We start from the raw sequence: 23,464 nt of genomic DNA, 5'->3' as shown, positions 1-23,464 counted from the left end.
CGATCTGCAGAAGCAGGGGCTGCTGTAGGGTGTGGACCAGGGCCGGCACACTGGTTATCGTGGCGCCAGACACGACACTCGCCTCGCCTGTTTACACTTGCCTGCACAACCCGTTTCGTAATCCTTCGTGGCGTGTGCTTTCGGGTGAGGGATGGGTTTTTCGTGCAAAAAGCGCAAAAGTGGTTTGTTTGGCAACAGCCAGAAAAGTACGCCCCGCACCACGCGCACAGGAAGCGCGAGAAGGTCTAAATTTAGCCATCCGCCCGTAGTGGCAAAAGGCGATCGAGTGTAAACATGACGGTTGGCTGCATTTGCTTCACCTTTACCGCTCCATCTAATAAAGTAATCATACCAAAACCATGCGTCATTTGTTTTTGTTATTTTTTTATGTCTATATACTTTATCTATGATTCCATTAAATAATTTTAAACAATTTCAGGACATGACAAAAGGGACGTTTATTTGAACAACCTAATCGAAACGGCAATGGCATGCAGCGTGAATTCAGCTATCAATCGTTCAATCAATCATCTTGTCTGGCCATCAACCGGTAGCAGAAAGATAAAGAGACCTCCTCCATATGTCTTATGGTCGCAAACCCATGTCTGATTCGTGATTCTCCATACATTTACTCCCTATCTAATCGGAGAGCATTCCAAAGGATCGACATAATTTTAGCAAACGCTATCGTATTCGGCACGTTTTCGGTTAATAGATCATGTTGTATCAATCTTTGATTCTCTATCGCATATAGCATTATCATTGCTCAGCACATAAAGAATACGAATTCACACGACAAAAACGCCCTTTTGCGAGAGGGTTCAGCGTACTTGCATCGCCCGGAGAACGGCCACTGTTTACACAGTTGGCATTGGCAGGTATGGTAGAAAGCCATTTTTGGACGACTGAGGTGTTAATTACCATTCCTGTAACCAACCGCGATGTGTGCGATGATGTTGCGTTCTCTCGACGGTTCTACTCATCCTCCTTCCTTTATGGTGCTTTCAAAAAAACGTTTCATTGCCTTTTAGTACCTTCGAGCCTGGAGTAAGATGTCAATAAAGGTGTCCAATCGGTAGTCAACCAACTGCGTTGACTGAATCTAAATTTTCGCTTCACACCTAGATGTTAGCTTGTGGTGCTAATCTAATTTAAAAATGTATTTCCGTGAACTTTAAAATCGCATAGCACCGTTTCATGACAGAAAATCACAAAAAAGCTACGAATACTTGGAGAAATCGATTGGTAGATCTTGGTAAACTCAGTTAACGAAACTCTGAATATATTGCCATCTCTCAATTTCCATCAGCAGACATCCATCGAGAGAGCGCTTAGTTAGGCCATCAAATCTTCCAAAACAACAAAACACGGCCGGTATAGTCACGAGACAACCGGGGTGACGGAACTCGTCACGAAAATAAACCAACCAAAGAAGCCAGAGAACCAGAAATCTGTAGTTTTCAGTCTGATTTCTGGCCCTGACTAACGCCCCGGCTCTATCCCCCCGCGATTGGGGAGGTGACAAACAAACGATGAAAACAAGTTGCGAGCAAAGTTGTGAAAAGGTAATTTTTGGATTATAAATACAACGGAATCCCCGGCGAGAAACCGGTTAACGGAGCTCGACCAGGGAGTATGCTTAAATTATAAAAACCGGAGCCACGCGAGCCGCAGCGAAGGTGAATGTTGTTTACGAATCCAACTCTTCTTTAGGCGTCTCAGGTGTGTCCTTCCGAAAGAATTCGCAGTCTTTATCACGCTACCCCGAGCACTCCCCATGATAACCGTGGTGTTGGGTTTGGATCCGAGCACTCCCCATGATAACCGTGGTGTTGGGATGGATGTTGGATGCCTCACCGCTCGTGCGCTCCAGACAGTCGCGGTCCCCAGCAAACCAGGAGGAGCAGAACATGGAGCAGGAGGAGCAGAGTGTACGCACCCAAAAAAAGACCCTCGAACGATATGCTTCATCCATTATCTCACTCAACCAGCCACCATGGTGGTGGCCGCCATTTGTATCATCGAGTGCGCCGCCGCCAGCGTTGTTTTTTGCAAAGTATTCATTGATGGATTAATGTTTTTATTTCTCGCGCTACAAGCTAGTAGCAAGACGAACAGGAAGTTGCCACTACGTGGGATCAAGAAAACAGCGAACTGTTTACGAACCATCGGCTGCGGCTGCGAGAACGCAAGATGCGAACAACAACGAGCAGCCAGCCAGCCAGCCATATCGTTGACGGAACAACGCGACGAAAAGCAGAAGCAAAATTAACAAACAACACGCTAGCACACCAATACTGACTCTCTAGCCCCCCCAAAAAGGGGGTTGAAGGACGTTCATCGGCATCGGTATCTCGTTCACTAATAGCGAGACCATTGCCGATACTACCGGATCGCGATGGTGGCGGTACACACGCGCCTTATCCGGGGACCGGCGGTCTCGGCCACAGACAGTACAACCGATTCAGTGGCTCTTAGCTTAGCGCCAGAAGCTTGGTTTACTCGGTAGTGTACATACCCCAGTATGCCATGAACAGCCTGTGTTTCATGTGTTCAACCTCCACCAACCTCCTTAGATCGTTCGGATACTGGCGATGGTTGCAATGTGTTGATGGTTTGAGTGCTCCCTCACCGGTCACCCCTCAATCAAGCCCGTCGCTTACAACCGGTTCCACCCAACCACAAGCAGCGGGTGCACAAGCCAGAAGATTGCACGGGTGAGATTAGAGTCGGCCCCCAAACTCCATCACCCGAATTAGGAACTGACCCACATTTCGGGGCGTCCGTTTGTTGCTTTTCTTTTTTCGAAACAGAATGAAAGCAAAAGCAACACACAATCTTCGCGCAATCTGGCTATTACGTAATGAGGGAAGTGGTAAATCATCAGGACGACGCGTATCGCTTTGCACCAGTCGCTGTACGATAAGCGATGGAGACATTGCCAGCGGTAGCAACTGTGTGCGATGTTGGAGACTATTTTCGTTTAAAAAAACTCGAAACGTGAAACGCGATAACACGATATCAGGAGCGAGAACAATGTACGCCAATATAATATACGCACAATGCCCACACATCGTAACAAGTGCGCGATAATTGAAAACCCCTCCCTTTGTTGCTGACCAACTCCAATCGTTTTGGCCTCCGGCTCGGGCTGCTTCTTATCGGTTCCATGGTAAGCGTGCAAATATAGCGTGGATTCAATTTTTTATTCTGCTTGAACAGTTTTGCAAGTCAAAAGGACAACAAAAACCTTCTAAGGTTATTACGAATGGACACTAATTTACATAAATGTGCGGCGTTATCGTGGCGCCCCAGAGGTGACTCACAACGCCACATTAAATCAGCCCCTGGCGCGCACATAATGGTCCCATTAAATGGCCAGGGATTTGCCTCCGGGTTGGGGATGCTGCATGTCTAATCAGCACGGTACGATTCAAACGAAACCAACCAACGGAACATGATGCTGTTGAGTTCGATCCGGGATGAACGGTAACGGTGAACGGATGCGGGGTAGCTTATTTTTATCTCGCGTGCGCGCGCGCGAGTCCTCCACGAATCCTCTTCCTCCCACCATCGAATGGCGTCGCGTTGGCGGAAGTAACAAGCTGCGAATTGCCCGTGCACCATCGGCATCATCATCAGACCGCCACCGAGGCTTTGATGCTCTGGCACTGGCTGGCTGCACCATAATGCATGTCAACGGCGAGAAGCCCAGGGCGGAACCGAGCGAAGGGTCGTGTCAGTGTCTCAGCTGTGAATTTCACACTCGATCGATGCCAAAACAAGCAATGGCGGCCGCACACTAACCCCATAACACTTCACTGATCTCGCTGCTGTCGCGCTCACAATCTCGCTCGGTCCCTCTCATGGACCGGAAGTCTCTGGCCGATGGTTAATCGGATGGCCGATGTTTGCGTAGTGAAATGGCAACATAGGCATTGAGGCCAGGCAGAAAGTGCGACCGAACCCCAGCCGTGCCGAGTGGCGTGCGCGAATGGCGACACACAGTCGACTATCGGTTGCAATCGAGTGCAAGGGATTGAGCGTGATGTGATACTCCCTGCGGTTTGTGGGCCGCGGGAGAGCCTTTGGTTTATAAATAAGGTTGGACGAATTTCACCTAGCGCATCCAACATTCAACTACAGGACGATGAATGTTGCAGCACGCCGTCAGGTGATTAAAAAGGGATTCAGACTGAAATTGTTAAATACAAATTGAATATGCAGAGATTTGATAAAGAGGGAGGTTGTAGTTTCTATTACTATCGATTGAATGTGATCCTGTACAAAATGGACACGTGATTGCAACAAGAACTCGTAGAACAGTACTCCGTAGAATGTACTGTGGGCATAGTCCTTAGGAAAATTAATATACGAACAGCAAATGATCCATAAAACGCTTTACTATAAATTCTATTCCACTTACATTATTCATTTATTTAAATAAAACATTACATTATCCTCAGCAAGGACTCACTTCCGACATTTCGAAATGTTTGTTCTGAAGTTCAAAATCATGAAAATATTATTTAAAGTAAATATAACTTAGTTAGTTTAACTTCCTCACTTCATCACTAAAATTCCAAGGAGAATACCATCAACCCAACCGCCGTTGTCTCATCGGTCATCATCGGTTAACGCTTGGGTGGCATGTTGGAACACAAAGCAATGTGTTTAGAAGGGATAATCAAACCAAGTCATCAATAACCACCACCCGCTCGGTGATTGGATCGGGCGTCCATCACAGCCGCACCAACAGTCATCCTCGTCGGTAATTAAATCGAAAGGCCGATAAAACGATAAACGCAAGTCCCCACTCCCTCCATCCGCCCAGCGGCAATCATATTACTCATAGCAGTTCTAGCAGGACGATCAGATTAAATTGGAACGCCCAAGTATCGATCGTTGTGTCGCGCCGAGCCGTGAAAGACACCGTAACGGGGTACCGAGCCGCCGCGTATCATGTTTAATCAATTCCAATAAAGCCAGAACTCGCCGAGAGAACGGTGGACAGCATTTCACGCTGGCCATCGCGCGACACTAAGTATTCTGCCAGTGAGAGAACATTGATAATTCGGTGACGTGCATAATAGATAACCTGCGTCATCGCAGACGAGAGCAGACATTTAAGCAAGTACTAAGATCACTGCCGGGACCGGAAGCAGCGGAAGGGTCCCCGATCTTCTCATTCTCAGGCTGGAGTAGTAGCAGCAGTCAACCCTTGGGCAACATTCCAGGCGTGGGGCGCGCGCACGCACTGATTGATATCAATTTGATTCAATTGTGTTCCCCATGGATCCCGGCAGAACGTGTGTCACTTGCATTCGGCGGCATAAACCGCACTCACATGCCGATGTACGGATGAGAACTTGGCCGATTGGCCGGTAGCAGCAGATGCCGGGACACCAGCACACACTCGTCCCGCTTCTCGGTCCATTTGGTGATGTGCGATGCTTCACGCATGGCCGGTTGACTGACTTGCTGACTGACTAGCTTGGCTGGCTGGTTGGCCGTCTGTCTGGCAGGTTGCACTGTGGTGGAAGAGAAGCGCCAGGAGTCTCCCGAACGGAGGTATAATTGAATAATCATACCCGCGACGGCGGTGATGAGCGAGGTGGGGGAAGGCTGGGGTTTTACGGCTCGCTTATTACAGTGTGCACCAGACCGCGGTTTATGCAATCATCCATCATGCCCACCCATCGTATGACTCACGGGGACGGCCAGCTAGAACAAGTGTGCAACGGCGTGGAGTTCGCACTCGTCGAACCAACAACAATCGTGGCGCACCGGCACAACCTGTTGCATCCGGTGTAACCCAAGAAGAGGCAGAACTGCCACCGAGACAGGGAGACGACGACGACGGGCGCGCAACCTTCACTTTTCGCATTTCTCAACCGTAACCGTGCTGACGTGCTCGAGAGTTCTCTCGAATGTACCAGCAGTGCCTCTGGTGGGGCACTCCTGGTGTCTGGCTTCTTCGGGCTTCCTTTTCCCGTGCGCTACTAAACCGCACGTTAGCCGACGAGACGATACCAACACGACAGTTAACATCTCTGGCTGGCAAAGATGCTTTTGGAAGGTTATTGCCGGTTATTGCCGGGTGCTACTACCGGCGGTTCTCGGTGAGTTCGTTACGTTCGACAGGTTTAGGCGCTCGCAATCCAATTATCTGTCTGGGCGCACTCGCTAGCCCTGCGCCGTGTGCCTGGTAGTATAAATATGCCACGTACACCGCGCCCTTGTGGTCTCCCGATGTCAGAACCTCGCATAACGCAACGCATAACAACATCGTAGCCGCAAAATGGCGAAGAAAGGGCCGACTCTCGGCCTGTTATCGGTTCTCACGAGAAGGCAAAAATAGTCATCGCCACTATCGCTGCCGCTTTCTCCACTCGTCGATTCTACTGTGTACGGGTTTCGGTGGTAATCAGCAAACCCAGACCACCGCGAGACCAACCGAGAAGGGAAGCAAAAACATAACGACATTGACCTACATACTGTCCCACACATGGTGGCCTGTGGGTGCGAGTGCGAGGGTGCTGTCTGGTGTAGAGTTACGATCACCTTACACGCCAGATGCTGATGATGAGTTGGCTCCGTTTGTTAGAATCGACGGTACTTGACGAGCATCGCAACAAACTGCAACAGCTGTGGCTATGCCATGAACGCCCGTTATGCCAGCGTGAGGTTTCGTGAGAGTTTTTAAGATAAAAATATGATGGGGCACTAGTTTCACCCTCATGATCACACACATGATCGTACGCTCGATCCCTCTTTTGCACAGCAAAAGCTTCAGCAAAAGGCACAAAGCACTCCGGTAGGACCGCCCCGTTAGAGGAACGTTCAAAAGCGGGAACTCAAGGATGCTGTTTGACCGCGCGAATGGCCACAGTCAAGGGCTCCTGCACTACTATTATGAAAGCCGTTTCGTTTCGTTAGACGTGATCGCACACTAGAGGATCGTGCGGTATCATGTACTGACACTTCAAGAACACCCGGCCACTCCACCGATTGCCGTTGTGCTAGCGGATGGGTGAGTTATGGCCAAATGGAAACCCGAAGCCCTGTTGCCAACGGGACCACAAACCCACCGACACGACTCTCGCGATCTATCTCTCGCGCTCTTCCGGTTACGGGGCGCCACCACGATCGTGAGGTACCATACATGGTGAGGATGATGAAGCCGCCCGTGGGAGCCTTAGAACAACTAATCTGGTACACGATGATTGTTACGTTTGTCTCGTGGCCATCGTCGTCGCACCGTACCGATAACCTCGACGGTGAGAGTGGGCGAATTACACGATGCGACCCCGGTTCGCGCCAGGTTTGGATCACGGACCTCCCAACCCGGGGGGCCAAAGTCATCCAGTAGCTCCCACAACGATCATTAGACACGGGTGACAGGAAATGCTAATAAAAAAAAAAACAGCAAACCGAAACCACCACTCGGTGAGTCCAGGTCTTCATGACGCACTCGCAAAGTGGCGTACGCAGGATGCGTTTACCGTCGCTTGGGGCACCCTCCCGATTGCTAACAAGTGATAGTGATGCAGCAGAAGGCCAACAGGTTCAGTTGCAAATGTGGTCTAGAAGCTTAGGGAGGGGGGCCGGGGACCTTCCGCCTGGCACTCGCACTCTTTGTGTCGTGGATGAGATTCTTTCCGCGAGGGTTGCCGAGAAGCCCATTAGCGGTCACTATAGTCACTGGTGTGTTTCACGGCGCGCCATCGTCGCCATCACTGTCGCCGAGGCCATAAAATGGTTTTCATCTCATTTTCAAACCAGAACCGCGTACGTACGCGGTTTGGCATTGATTGTGTAAATGGGCCAGAACAAGCGAGCGGTGCAACGGTGCAGCAAACCAGCATTCGACTGCAGCACAATCTAATGAGCTGGTTTTGCAGCGATGGCTTGTAATTTACAGACATAAATTGTACATCCTCTACACCCCACCGGGGGAGGGGGAAGTCACTTCACTTCCTTCTTCTTGTACGCACGCCATCGACACCATCGCGAGTGCGCGGACCTTGAGCGGGATGTGATTATCACGCTGCAAACATGCTAAAAACCATCTAACTGTGGGGTCCTCAGTGAGTGCTTCGTCACCTTCTTAGTCTCGTGGGTCTTTGCTTCATGATGGTGGTAGGTGCGGGTCAGGGACTGGCGAAAAAAAAACAACAAACCATAAATCAATGGCCGACCTTGACTGAGATCCAAGCCTTGAGAAGCCGGCGACGATCGAGCGTCTTAAGCGCGCTACCGCTGACACACTCTACCGGTTCGCGGACCGGTTGAACGGTTCTTTGCCGCGCGACTGTGACTGCTGGATGTGCTGCTGCGTTCGTCGCCACTTTGCTTCCGGACGATAGACCTGGCTACATAATTTATGGCTCTCGCTGGCTAACTCGCTTGTCACGAGAGCATGCGAGACGCACCGAAGACGGCACAATAGTCTTAGTCACGTGTCGACTCAGTCACGCTAGCTCGTTAGCGGTGCGGACGAAGAACGGAGAACACGCAAAACGCCCGCAGACCTGCCTTGAACTTTACGCCGCAAAGTTCACTAGCGCCGGGCCCGAGTCGAGGTGAGGTTTCCGCGGTTCTCGCACCTTCCACCGGCGACAAAAGATCGTAAAACTGCTGCTGCACCAGCACCAGCAGCAGCAGCAGCAGCAGCAGCAACTGGTCGATCGTAAAATTCATCTACAACACGATATCTGCGAACTGCAGCAGGCGGGTGATGCAGGTCGATCGCGTGCGATCGTACCGTTGTTCGCAAGCCACGCAAGACAACGAACGATGTTTGATCGAAACAACAATCCTCCGACCAAAACCTGCTGCACATTGCTGCTGCTGCTGCTGCTGCTGCTGACAGATTGATATGTCAACTCAGGCCGGTTGACCGGCCCCACAGTTAACTAGCCCTCGGTAAGAAGTAGTTTATTGGCCTCCAACCAACACCCTACCATGGTGGCGCGATAGATCGCGATAGATGAAAGCAAATTAAAGCCACGAAACCTCCATTAGCGGTGCTGTTACCCAGTTAGCAATTTGAAGCGCTCGGCTTACCCCTCTGCCTGCGACGTAGCGGGATGAAGGCTGCGGCGGCTGAGAAAGAAGCCCCCTCTGCCTGCGACGCGGTTGAGGAAGAGGCGAGCGCGACGCTCACTATGAAACCGCTCGTAGGCAGCGGGGAAAAGAGCGGAAGAAACCGCGGGGGGAGAAGGTTTCGTGCGCGAGCTTGTGGAGCGCGGCTGCGGCGGAGGAAGGGCGGAATGGGAAGAGAAGAGGGGCGAACGAAAACGAACGCGAGCTTGTGGGTTTCAATTACGCGGAAGGGGAAGGGCGGCAAGGGCAGAAGGGCGATGCGTACGGCAGCGCGAAAGGAAAAGGAATAGAAAAAAAGAGAGGGAGCAACCTCGAGCAAAATTCGACTAAGTCCCGATCGCGGGCAGTCGGAAATTTTCTAAGTCCCGGGACGCACGCTCTACGCTGGCGGCAAAGTGCAAGTGCAGAAAAGTGTTACCAAGGTGTTGACGATAATCCACACGCAAGGTAAGCCAAGCTGGCGTTGTAAGGTGCAGTGCAAAAGGGTTAAACACTTTTGGATTTTTCTCTTCCTTTTCTGCATGTACCCGAGCATTGTGATCAGCGTACGCGCACCCAACATCAGGCCGAGCAGGAAAGTTCTCGATCGCAGCTTGGATCACGCCACCACAACGACGCCTTCAAGCAGTGAAGAGTACGACGCCACCACCACCAACAGCAACGCAGAAAAATGACGTCACAAAATGACGACGTCATATACGTGTGACGTCAGCAAAAAGAAATAGAAAAATAAACGCCACCGCCATTGGGCGGTAGCTCATCGACCAATCGCAGCGTAGTTCATTTGGTTCATTAGGGGGGGGGGGGGGGGGGGGCACACGAGAGCACACGAAGGTGGGCTGCGTTCGGGTTTCACGAAAGTTGGTTCTTGGGTGCCTTGGCCCCTTGTTTCTCGGTTGGGACTGGGGAAGACGATTTGTATTGACTCGCTTATATGCCAGAACCAACCAAGTCCCATCTCAGAAACAACTTTTCTATAGTGAGAAAACCTTCTCACTGCGAACTGGGTACCCGCCCCTACCCAGTTCGCAGTGAGAAGGTTTTCTCACTATAGAAAAGTTGTTTCTGAGATGGGACTTGGTTGGTTCTGGCATATAAGCGAGTCAATACAAATCGTCTTCCCCAGTCCCAACCGAGAAACAAGGGGCCAAGGCACCCAAGAACCAACTTTCGTGAAACCCGAACGCAGCCCACCTTCGTGTGCTCTCGTGTGCCCCCCCCCCCCCCCCCCCCTAATGAACCAAATGAACTACGCTGCGATTGGTCGATGAGCTACCGCCCAATGGCGGTGGCGTTTATTTTTCTATTTCTTTTTGCTGACGTCACACGTATATGACGTCGTCATTTTGTGACGTCATTTTTCTGCGTTGCTGTTGGTGGTGGTGGCGTCGTACTCTTCACTGCTTGAAGGCGTCGTTGTGGTGGCGTGATCCAAGCTGCGATCGAGAACTTTCCTGCTCGGCCTGATGTTGGGTGCGCGTACGCTGATCACAATGCTCGGGTACATGCAGAAAAGGAAGAGAAAAATCCAAAAGTGTTTAACCCTTTTGCACTGCACCTTACAACGCCAGCTTGGCTTACCTTGCGTGTGGATTATCGTCAACACCTTGGTAACACTTTTCTGCACTTGCACTTTGCCGCCAGCGTAGAGCGTGCGTCCCGGGACTTAGAAAATTTCCGACTGCCCGCGATCGGGACTTAGTCGAATTTTGCTCGAGGTTGCTCCCTCTCTTTTTTTCTATTCCTTTTCCTTTCGCGCTGCCGTACGCATCGCCCTTCTGCCCTTGCCGCCCTTCCCCTTCCGCGTAATTGAAACCCACAAGCTCGCGTTCGTTTTCGTTCGCCCCTCTTCTCTTCCCATTCCGCCCTTCCTCCGCCGCAGCCGCGCTCCACAAGCTCGCGCACGAAACCTTCTCCCCCCGCGGTTTCTTCCGCTCTTTTCCCCGCTGCCTACGAGCGGTTTCATAGTGAGCGTCGCGCTCGCCTCTTCCTCAACCGCGTCGCAGGCAGAGGGGGCTTCTTTCTCAGCCGCCGCAGCCTTCATCCCGCTACGTCGCAGGCAGAGGGGTAAGCCGAGCGCTTCAAATTGCTAACTGGGTAGGGGCACGCCTGTCGTCTGACAACGGGGGAAACCCCGCTCGACGTAGAAGGAAGGATGGTGAGGTGGTGATCGGTTAAAGGTGTCCGCAGATTTGCATCGACAGTAGCACAGCGATGGATCCTAGCGCTAACGGGCGCTGTTAGCGTGGCTAATGATGATGGCCGGTGGTGAGAGTGTTTAGGAACTACCCTTTTTGCTTAAGCATTCAATCCATAGGTGCTGGCCGAGAGCCCGAAGCGGTGGTTGGCTTTCACTTCCAGAGCTCACGTTACGCAAGATTTATGCCTTGGGCGAACTTGAACCGAGGGATTGTATTACTTCAGAACGCCGGAACTTTACGGGGTACGGACTCTCTGCTCTAACGGTGGCCTTTTCGAAGCTTGAGGGAAAGTTAATGGGGCTGGGGCGTCGTCGCGGTCATTCGCAAGATAAATATCGAAAGATTCACATATTTTGTCACTCCTTTTATTGCAAATACACTAAAAACAGTCGTTACGTTTTATTCTAGGCGTGCTTAATTGAAAAACATACTGAAAGCATGGTCGAACATTGATTTTTTACACAATATTCTTTATGATATTCGACACTTTTACTGCGAAATTCATTCTGAGGTACAAATGTAGATTAATCTCCTTGGTCACCCAAAAGAATGTACCAAAAAAAAAAGGCGAAAACCCAAAATTCCGATCATAGTATCTTAGCTGCAGCTAAGACATATCCTACAGGTCGTTGACACTTTAATACGAACGCGCATTGTTCAAATGGAGGTGTGAGAGCATTATTAACGATCGAATAACTCATTAGTGGCCCCATTAAAAATAAGAAACCATTAAAGCGTGCAACGCTTTTACTTAGATTATCCCTCGATCAGCGTAAAATGCAATAAACCACTGCGCAAGACGAGTAAGTCTCTCATAGTCTGCCTGCAGTAACCACACCGTCGCAGCGTGAAACGAATTGTCAATCAAGAATGGCACCACTAATCATACGCGTTATAGGGGCCATTTCTCATAAAACACACGGAGACTACAGTTTGTCTGATCGCGAGCGAGCGGAACGAACGCGCCAAGTCCGGGAACAGGCCCCGCCGGGTTCAAGAGTCATGTACTGACCCGAATTTTCTAACTTTAAAAATAAACTGTTCCGTCCAACAAGCTGACCAACGCGGGCCCCGAGCCGAGTGTTTGCGGATGGGGACAGAAATTGAACAAAACTAAGCGACCGGCAACACGGATCCCCATCGCAATGCACACGACGGTCAGGGTTGTTGAACGCTGATGGAAAATGGTTTTTCCTCCACCACCACGCACCCAGTTCACGCCACGAAGAACATCCCTTTATTACCGGCGGCGGCAGCTTGCATGACCATTATACTCCCGCGTTCCGCGTAACCGTTTATCCATCACAGCGTTGGTCCTAGCAGCACGCCGGGAATGACCGCGCCGCAGCCAGGGAAGCAAACGATGTCGCACGTGGCGCGTGTGCGTTTTGAGCAAAATATAATGATTTATTTTTATTGCTTACCGGTGGTCAACAAATGGATGGAACTGATGTTCCCTTTGAATGGTGGATCTAGGTGAGGATTCCGTGCTCGCGAAGAACACACGCGACGCATTTACAGCGCGAGCTGTTAGCGATGATTTGGACCTTCCAGTCCAGAGCGCGATCATTGTTCCACCTTCCACCGTGACAGTACAGAGCGGGGATGAGTGGGGATGAGCGGGGATATAAAAATAAAGAACCATCATCACATTCCGTGCTGGGTTCTCTCCTGCCAAGGGCAGCCAGCATACCCGTTGATGATGATACCCGTGGTGGCGGGGCGGAAATGGCGTCTCCAGTTACCCTTTGCGAGGTCGCATGTGTCCGAAGGGTGTGAGTATGTGTAATTTTGAATTTATGATCGCGTACGATGCGCATTAATGTGCGATGGTACACATCATGCCGTCCCTAAGGAATGCGCTGTTTCGGAGAAAAGACCCTCGGTGTCACGGCGATGTGGACATAGACTACGACAGAAGCCGGTCTCTCCGTGGGTCTCAAGGACAGGAACAAGAATATATCACGTTCTAGCATGATCACCATCATCACACCGGTGTCAGAATGGTCCCTCGTTTCATTACTCTGTGTGCACCCCGGGGCCAGCACCGGCAACAGAACGGAGAAAGCCAATCAACTTGTCAGGATAAGTGGCGTGGCCGATTTACGGAATCGAAACGGATCCAAAAACTCGAAGCGAAGGTTAATGGAAATGAATACCATGCTTAGAGACTCGCTACCGACCGGGACAGACTATCAATCACACACCACAGCGGCCAATGTTCTGGCCAACGAACGCGAGTTGGCAAGTTCATTGCCAACCGTGTCGCTGCGGCTGACCGAAGGCCATCGCTATTCCGCCCGGATGTTAGCTATAAATTGGAAGGGTAAAAGAGGATCGATTTTCCCTTCCGACCAGCCCCTCAAGTGACGTTGAAGCAAATAGGTGAGACACATTCTTGGCGACATCCCGAGCACCGCACGGTACATTGACTTTTCACCGAAATGCCGCCGAATTTCGTGATGTGGGACCCTGCCCTTGGGCACCTCGTCGTCGGTGAACTTCAAGCAAAAGTTGCAGCAGGCATGTCGTGGACAGCATTTTGGCTCGTGATCAACTGAGGGCCGTGGTTCGGTGAGTGGAAGTGATTGCGTTGGAAGTGATCTTCGAAATTGTTTCACCATTCCATTTTTCAAAGACGATTCAAAAGAGTGAGTAGATAGGACAAGAGTACTGAAATGGTTTCTTTTTTAATGGTTTGTTGGTGCGCCATAATCGCATGGTGTTTATTTTTAGTCGCACAAAAGTAAAAGATCAAATTAGGCGGACAACTGGTGATCGTGATTGAATCGTTTTTCCCGTGTGCAACAGAATTATACATTGCAGTTGCATTCATCATGCGATCGTTACTGATTATCGAATTAATTTTAACAAGTTGTCCACGGCACGTGTCGCCGGGCACGATCGAAGCTTGAAAAGGATTCAAACTCATTGACTGAAATGATTTCAAATATAATCAAATGATAATGACATAACATAATGATAGTAAAGTTTGAGTTAAACACATTCTAGAAGATTACAGAATAATACAAGCAGTATTGTAACGCGAATAATGTTTTAAGCTCTTTGACCAACAACCAATTATTACTAAAGCAAGTGAACCTGAAACAAGCATTGCGTTCGTTTAAATATTTACTCTTGTTTTTCAACCACTGTACCCAATGAAAAGAAATGACAACACTGGAAGGAATTTCCGGAAGAATGTTTCTGATTGCATCACGTCAAATGTCGAGTCGCGACACATAAAAAATTAAATCTCTGATGAGCACTAACTTCATCAATAAATCCGACGCCAATAACGCATCCGCTAACCGGCAGCGGGCAGCACACGTTTAAGCGAACCAGCAGGAATAGATTATTAATGTTCGCGACTCAACATTCACTCATGCGGGCAACACAGCACTCAGCAGCTACATGTATCTACATGCTTTGCTGCTGCTGATGCTGTGGCCGCGGACAGGGCAGCTGCCGGTTCCGTAAATTTACCATTCATTCGGAACCCGTGCCGGCGGCTGTCGTGCCGACCTTGTCGCTTGGTTTCCACCGCGATCCCCCCAGCGTTGACATACGCCGTGACACATGCACGCACGCACGAACGCACGCACGAACGCACGTTTGCAAATTCACATTTCTCAATGCCATCAATCAGAAGGGTGGCGCGAGCAGAATGAAACCGAGGACACATCATCGCGCGAGAGTCAAGCGTAAAACCGCAGAAGCAGAAACCAATTCAGCCGCTTCAAAGCGACACCCCACGAAACCATTTACTGAACCAAGAACTGAAGAAATGGAAGAAAAAAAAAAGGTTCAAACCAACACCCTAGCCCCCACTCCCGTACAGTCCTCCCTTCCTCTCCTTGCTAATTGCCGAGAAGGACATCAGGTTGGGAAGTCGAAAAAAAAAATTGCCAAACGTCGAAAAAAAAAACACCGTGCCCCCGCTAAAAACCATATCTTGACCGACGGCGTGAAAAGGAAGTTTGGCCCCACTGCGGCACGGCCGCGGAGTCGAAAAAGGAGAATTAGGCCAGCGTGCTGCGAACCACCGGCGGCCTGGTGGCCGTTTGAATCGGGGCGTAATGGATGAAAGAAATTGGAATGGCCATTGGTAGGAAAATGGGCGATGGGCCGGAAGGTCGAAGAGCTGTTCGGCGGAACATGCCCCAAGGAGCAGCAGCAGCAGCGGCAGCAGCTGTTGCTTTTGCTCTATCCACAGATCTATCCGGCATCCACGAGGGACACCCGCACTATGGCCGCTGCTCCATTGTTGGACGTGGCATGGGGCGGCTCTTGTTAGCTGTCAAACATCGGCGAAACGGCGAAATGAGGTTAGAATTTCCTTTCTCTTTGCCTTGACTCAATTAGCAAAGTGCGGCATGATCACCCGGGGTGGTTGATGGTTCTTGGGCAGCACTGGGACTCACCTTTAAAGAGAGAGAGAGAGAGAGAGTGGAAGAAAAGAAGAACAAAAAGGTTTCGTTAGAACCAAGTGGCATGTCAACGGAGAGGAGCATGGTGTGATAGACATTATGGTGAGGGTCAGGGACAATCTTTTGAGACAGAACCCGGCTCAGCCAGTACCAGGTCGCGTGTAGAGAGAGTAGTACAGAGGACGATCGCATGTCGAGATGTCCTTCAACAACGACCGATGATCACGTGAAGGATTGTGCGTTGGAGAGGTGAAACTGGGCGGTAAAAAGCCATCGATGGTTAACTACTTCCCACATCAGATTCGTTCCAAACGAGTCTACCACCAGTTGATCGATAAGTTACAGGGAAGGAAATGCGAATTTAAGAGAATAAAAATGAGGATCCAAAAACATCTACAACATCATTATAAAGACCAACGAGTATCACGTTTTCCTTGTGCTAAGACAAATAAAATGATTTAGCTTATACGGAGTCTATCTCTGCGGAACGTTTCATTCTGCACCAACCATCCGCCCGCTGAACGTCATATTTTAAAGGCGACGTTCGCGATCGATACATACCGCTGGTGCTGGTTCGATTACAACATGCCCGACACACCGAACCAACTGGACGGGCTTTAGATCTGAATAAATTTGAATTTCAAACGAGGCGATCTTCGGAACACCTTCAACTCGCTCACGGATCGCTGTGTGTAGGTTGGGAGGAGGAGGAGGGAGGGGGGTGTTTATCCTCCGGCTAGACGGGCGAGAGGGTGTGGCGCAGCTAATTGTAATGCAGCCCTTTTAGCTCCAACGGCCGTACAGCGATGACTTTGAGCGATCTAGCGATCGATCTTGCGGAGAGATGACTGATGGTGATCAAACGCCATGTGTGCGCAAATCAAATCGATTCGACCGAGCAGGAAGACAAATGGCATAAGATGGGCGTTTCGCTCGTCGAGGTCTGATCGTCATGATAAGCAGGAAATCGCCGAGTTGCTTTATGCGAAGCAAATGTTGTGTAACATATTTTTTCGGACAGTGCATTAACTTTAGGTGATCAAGCAACGGTTTACAATGCAGCTGCCGACCTAAAATCTGCAGTAAAAAGGAATTACTCCCAGAAATTCAGGTCATTGATCATCCGGACATGGCATCTCAACCATCAAAATGGTTTATATCTTCCGCGCTGGCGCTTTCCACGATGAAAAGAGAGAAAGAAAAAACTCCAGAAACCCCCAAAATTGCGATCCTTCCTTCTTCGGACGGTTCGGTCTCGGGCTTACCATCCGATTGAATACACAAACATGGCAGCTCGCAGTTCAGGATTACGAGGCAGTGCGACGCTAAATGGTCCCTGCTCCCTCGGTGGCAGTACCGGTGCTGGTACGGGAGATACGAAAACATAAGCAAACATACAGTAGCCCCGGTGCCGTTGGCAAGGTGCGATGTGCCGCTAGCAAGCAAGCAAGCAAGCAAGGAGCAACGCGAATCTTCACCCAACAGACGGCCATAGAGCGGACTATCGTGGACCATATTTGCTCTGCTGCTCTGCCCTGGCAGATATCGCTTCTTGACGCTTGCGCCCGTGCTCCACGCAATGGTGCTACGATGCTGTAGCTGTCAAAATATTTACGAATTCAATTCGCAAACAAATAAACGATTACTTTTGGGGCGTTTATTCAACTTTTGGGGGGGTAGCCAGTGAAAGTCCCGGCTCTGAGATGCATGCGCTGACGTCGATCCATCAAGGCAGGTGGAAAGATCAAGTGCTCGAATGTTCATCCATCATCGTCCAACTGGTTACTGGGAATGCGATTCGAGAGTTTAGTTACTCAAATACCTTTTTCTGGACATTTTGAAAACCTTTTGTTTCACAAATAGACCAAATTCCGCGCAGATCAACGAGACAAATGGATGAGCTAACACATGTTGCTAACCAGTGATCGATACGGTTGAGGCATATATGCTTTTACGGAACCGAAGACATCCTAGGACCGCAAAAGCAGGTCAGATCTCGGGACGACGAGACGATCGAGACGACATGGCAGGCCGACCGACCGCTTCCGTTGCGTTCTAATTAATCTGTCATTGGACGCCCGGCTGTCTGGTGTGCTGGCTGGTTGGTTGGCTGGTGAGCAAGTTTTGCAAAGGCCCCTTCACCCTGCTGCTGTTTGGCTTCTTGTCCGCCCCGTGGAACCATTGTACCAGCGCTTAATTGAAGAACCTTCGCGAAAAAAAACTCAGTTTCCATTTCGCTCGTTACAACCGAGGACGACCGCGCCAACATGCAAAGGGAGACATCCTCCGCCTCTTTCTTGTCACATCAGCCCCACTCCGGGGTTTGGTGGCATTCCGGACAGGAAGGAAGAGTTCGCGAAACAGCACGAAGAATAAGATAAATGGTTCTGCAGACTGCCGCTGATCGCAGAGTGTGTCACGCAACGCAGGCGGGCGAGGACACAGAGAGGAAAGAGAGAGAGAGAGAGAGAGAGAGAGAGAGAGAGAGAGAGAGAGAGAGGAGCACCGGCAACAGCAGCAGCAGATACAGCAGGTTCGCATGGCGGCCACACATGTGGTACGGCCACAAACCGAACTGAAGTGACTGATGGACCGGCACTCGCTACTTGAATCCGTTGATTGACGGATGACCCATTTATGTGTGTGCGGTTTTCGAACTCCCAACACCCCGGGCCTGTCCTGTGCCTTAAGATTCTGTTCAGGCCAAGCATCGCCAGAGATCGCATTCTGAGAACAATGCCATAACCAAAGACCACGCCTGAAGGATCCAAGAGCTACAGGCGGAGAGGAGGTGAGTAGCGGGAGAAGGAGGGTCGAGGTCCAGGACCAATCAGCCCTCCCGCCCCACCGCGTGTCGTCTTATCAGCGTGACCGTCGACCGGCGGGCTCTCCTTGGGCTGTCAAAATCTGTCCATCATGGTCGAATGAAAGTGAGTCTGTCTCTGGTAAAGCCGGTCGGCGCGTCCGTGAGTCTACCCCGTGAATTCCGGCCGCTGATGGGAGATCTTACCAAAGGTACGGACCACCATCAGGCCAGCCCAGACCGGTTGTCGCAGAGTCACGGAGCTGAACCGGAGCGGAACGAAACGGAACGCGTTTCGCACACTCGTTGACGTCATCGCCACGTTTGGTTCGTGGCACTCAACCGAACGAACATAAACTTTCGCCAATTCGATTTGTGAAGCCTTGCCCGGGCGCACCTTGACTTGACTTGGCGTGTGTTTCACTTTTACTCCATCTCCTCCAAAAAAAAAAAAAAAACGGGTGGATGCTCCTACAAGCTCCTGCGAGGATCAAGAAGGAGCGTGGAGTGCATCATTAACTGCTGCTGCTGCTGCTGCCACCATCACGTATAGAAGCACGGAAAAGCGACAGTTTGGAGAGTGAAAGATCATAAAAACGCATCATCTCGCGATACGCTCGACCGCCAGCAGACCAACAGGGTGGTGGGGAAAGTGACATTTTGGACTTGGATTTTCGAAGGTTACGAATGGGCAGCAGCACTTGCAAGCACCTTGGTAACAACACCATCCTCGAGCACCATCGTCTCGCCAAACATTGCCCACAACAGGAGCAAACGATGTTAACGATGGGACGACGACGTGTTCCACTCAACAATACTTGGCTTTCGCCAAACCTTGGCCCCAACTCCTCAGGTCCTCACAATGACCTGAAGTTCAAACCACTTTCGGAGAGGCTTTTGTACTGCTCCGCGGTGTCCTCGGCCGGGCGGTGGCTGGTGTTGAGAGCGCGTCCCACGACACGCTGGATCCTTGCTCCTCGTATGCAAAAACAGCAAACGACGTGAGACATGGAACTACGGACCGTACCTGATGGTCTGGGGTGCAGCGAGCTGCGAGTGTGATTGTGGTCAATATTTGTGCTGGATTAATATTTGCCTCCGCTGCTCAACGCTGCCGTTATCAGAGCGCTGTACTTCGGTGCGACGCGAAAGTCAATATTAATGGCGTCCAGCGATAAGACTCTCTGGTGGTGGGGGTGCTGTTGTTGCCACTGCTGCTGGAGCAGCGTCGTGTGCGGCTGACTCTGCCATTTTAGAGCATTAGCTCATTCTCCTGGCGTCACACACATGCACACGCACATGAAAACGACACGTGCCAAGGAGGGAAGCGACGCGTTCACCAACTCCCACTGAGTGGACGCCAAACCACCAAAGGTTTAACGACAAACTCTGTTCCGAAATCCATCCGTTCAAGTCAGATGAAGTCGTACTTGACTTGGAATGAATCGTTAAAAGGCCGGGCCATGACGACGACCGTTTGTTCTCCAAAATGAGGCCAAGTGACAGGATGAGAATCGTGTCGTCGAGTACCATCTCGACGGACGTCCGTGTGTCTGTCTCTGTCTCGCTCAATCGCGTTGGCGGTTGGTGCGATGACGGCCATAAAGGAGTATCGTTGCCGGTGCGCAAAGTTTTGCGCGTGTGCCGGCGACCGGTCAGGGTATTGCACCGGGGTAAAAGGTACGTGACACTACCAGAGCGAGTGCTGCTGAGTGAAGCGTCGCGGATACTGCGCGGTGTCGATGCCATCGCGCTCCATTGCTCCAAGTCGAAGGAAAAAAAAAACGGCAAAAGTAACCGAGACCGCCTTCTTGGTGCATGTCAGATGTCGCGCTGCAATTGCTCTTTCATTTGACACCCGTTCGATCCTTTGTAGACAAACGATCGCTCTTTCTTCTTTGTAGAACGCTCTCCGCTCTGGACTGCCTGAACGATCTAGGCGCACGTGTTTGCGATCACGTCACTGATGATCCTCTGAGCACTGATTGCGCGCGATTTGAATTCGCGATGATTGCGCGATGTGTTTCAGCGGTGTGGAAGTATTATTATGCTACCAGTTCATTCCATTTGCCCATTACATAAAGCCATTCGCCAGGCGCAGAAACTGTAGGAGCCGAACATGTCAATCATATTGCCGCGTCGTGGTGCGGCCGCTGCCATCGGCTACGTAATCTGTTCATTCGCTAACCGTCGGAACGAACATCTGTTCCAACACCATCTTGGGGTCTGGATGGAATGTGCGATCGAGCTTCCGATTTTGAGCATGCCGGCACACCTCACCTCGTAGCATATTTCTTTCCCTCCCCGAAAAGGTTGGTTTTCATTATGACCACATGCTAAGGGAACACACAGGCACACACCAGGTTCACGTTGAGCTTCGATTCGTTCAAGAGCGAATCTCATCCCGAGCGCGTCAATCAAGCGCGTGATGGCGTTCGGTATCGCGAAACTGTGCGATAGGAATAGGTAGCGACGAGAGCCCCCTCCAGGCAGGTCTCTAACACGATCTCGACCTTTCAACCGGCCTGGCCTGGTGGACACACACAGGACACAGTCAGTGGGCCAGTGGTTTGTGCGCGGGCGCGCCTTTCTTTCGCTTCTTTCGCTTCTTTCGCGATCGCACGCTGGTAAAAGTCACTTCAATCCTCACCCATGTATTCATCAACAAAGTACTCGACTCTGGCGATGAGAAGGACGACTTGAACAGCACTCGAGTACGGAGAGTTGGGAGGAAAAAAAACCAAAAAAAAAAAACTGAGTCCACCATGAGTGATTGCCAATGTAGGGGCGGAACCAGCTGAGGTGGTGGGTTGTGGTAGGTGTCGGATTTGCCCTCTAGCCCCATTGCCATTCGAAGGCACAGGCACCAGAGACCAGACAAGACAAGGATTTCGCAAGACCTGTTGCCGCCACCCTTCGGGGGGAAGCTGCGAGTTCAGTTTGAACCGGATTGTGGGAGCCCGGTCACGTTACACGAGAAGTGCTCATTCGTAGCTTGAGATTCGAGTGGCTGTCGTACCAGAGGGGGGCCGGCCGTGCGTCAGTACCAGACGATCTCTGGAGGATTTCAGTTCCGACAATCTCTCTCGCTCTCTCTCTCTCTCTCGCTGTTGCTCTCAACAGTGACCCCGGGAGGAGGTTTGCGGTTGGCGAGTGTCTGGCATTGATTTCGCAGTTCCGATTCCGAATGATCGATCGAGCTCACACTCGGTTCCGTGGCGATCCTATTACATCGAGCGTCTGGAATCGTAAAAAAAGTCCCCCCCCCCCCCCCCCCCCCGGGGGAGAGGGATCACCGAAAAGGGTGACCAGATTGTTGGAAGGATTTAAAAACCCCTCCGTTTTTGCATGTCGATGTCACAAAGACACCACTAATGGCCCTGGTATTACAAATCCAGTTCGATCCGGATTCGCCTGCTGACGTCAACCAGCGTACGATATCTCGACCGCTCGAGCCCCCGCAGGCGAGGTCATCTTGGGGAAAAATAAATAAATAATTTTGCACACCGCGTCTCGCGGCTCCCGCCACTTGCAACAACGATCATCAATCAAAAAACGATCGGCATCAAACATGACAGCGACGTCGAATGCAGGAGAAGGAGGAGTAGACCTTCAATTAAAACTCCATTAATCTGGTGTTTTCTGCGGCTGCATGCTACCGCCTTGTTTGTTCGCCATTTTGCTGGCAAACAGAAGAAGGACACACATACACAAGCACTAGAGCGACACTCGGACGTGACCTAGAAATGTTGCAAACTGCCCCAACCACGGGGATCCGATCTTGGATAGCGATCCAAACGCCAACTCTACTAACCCACAAATGGTGCGTAAATTGATCGATCGATTCGAAGCATAGTACAACGTAACCACCACCACCCCTTTTTCTTCCCCCCCCCCCTTTTTATATCGCACGCAATCACTGGTGATCGTTGCCATAAGAAGGTTCGCGGATCGCGGAATTCATGAGCTAAAGTGACGCGTAAAGTGATCGAAATCATTTTGCGGAACAGCTGGTGGAGGGAACTGGATACGGGACGAAGCGACAATGTATGTAACAACCCCCAGGCCGGCCACCGGTACGATCCGGTGGCAGCCCGTGCCAGCCCAAAATCGTATGATCGATCGTTCGGTCGTTGTACGATTCGCAGGCACGGTAATATCGGGCACACCCTTCGGCGGTGAAATGAACAGACCACGGGTGTCCTTTTTATGATGGCGCAACCCATGCTCCCTCGCTCTCTCTCTGTCGAGTGCATTCCGTTCGTTCGAGTAACCCAAGAGGTCCAAGGATTTTCAAGCATTCAAGGCCCCCATCAACCGGCACACATTGGCAAACGACGGCCCCCCGACCGTATTACTTCTACTAATCCTATTTTAATCCCTCTCTCCCCCATTAAGGGGACAACCGAAATTAGATTAGATGGCGGTAACGGTGGACCATCAACACCGCCGCGAACGAGACACCATTAAACGTGAGCGAGAGTGTCTCGTGCACTGTGTTGTGTCCATCATTTTGGTGGTTCTGCGGCTCATTTTGTGTCACTTTTGCGAATTGAAATCCACCGAACCGGTACGAGACCACCATCGTCCCTGTTTTCCCCTTTCCTAATCCACAGCCAGCCCGTTCCTTGGTCCGGGGTGGATTTGCATTCTCGTCTCGAGTAATTAAACGCCAAAGCCAGTCTCTCGCACACATAGCACGCACACGATCATCTGCGAGACACCGAAAGGTAGGAAAGACCTTCAGGTGGTCCGCGAATGGCGCGGCGGAGAGCTCCTTTGCGATCTGATCCGCGATCTGTTGGGTTGCGGTTGCGACGACGACGACGACGACGGCCGCCAGCCTGTCTGGCGTGGTCGAACCCACTCCGCGTACGATGATTTGTCGAAACGAACGAACGAACGAACGAACGAACGAACCG

General features: G+C 50.9%; 2 protein-coding genes across 7 annotated transcripts in view; one reads left to right on the top strand and one right to left on the bottom strand.

Annotated features, from left to right (window-relative positions):
- LOC126572155 (splicing factor 3A subunit 3) overlaps nt 1–354 on the top strand; it is a 1,973-nt gene extending 1,619 nt beyond the window's left edge. The window contains exon 2 of the mRNA XM_050231235.1: nt 1–354. This exon is cut by the window's left edge and continues 1,331 nt beyond it. Within this exon, the coding sequence (XP_050087192.1) occupies nt 1–28 (28 nt within the window). The 3' untranslated portion in view covers nt 29–354.
- The window catches only part of LOC126572147 (uncharacterized), a 46,568-nt gene that overhangs the window by 10,381 nt on the left and 12,723 nt on the right, over nt 1–23,464 (bottom strand). The gene's annotated exons all lie outside the window — the stretch shown is intronic.

Source organism: Anopheles aquasalis, chromosome 2, assembly GCF_943734665.1.
Source record: "Anopheles aquasalis chromosome 2, idAnoAquaMG_Q_19, whole genome shotgun sequence".
NCBI lineage: Eukaryota > Metazoa > Arthropoda > Insecta > Diptera > Culicidae > Anopheles > Anopheles aquasalis.
The sequence above is the reverse complement of the archived record's forward strand: the minus strand, read 5'-3'. Positions and strand labels throughout refer to the sequence as shown.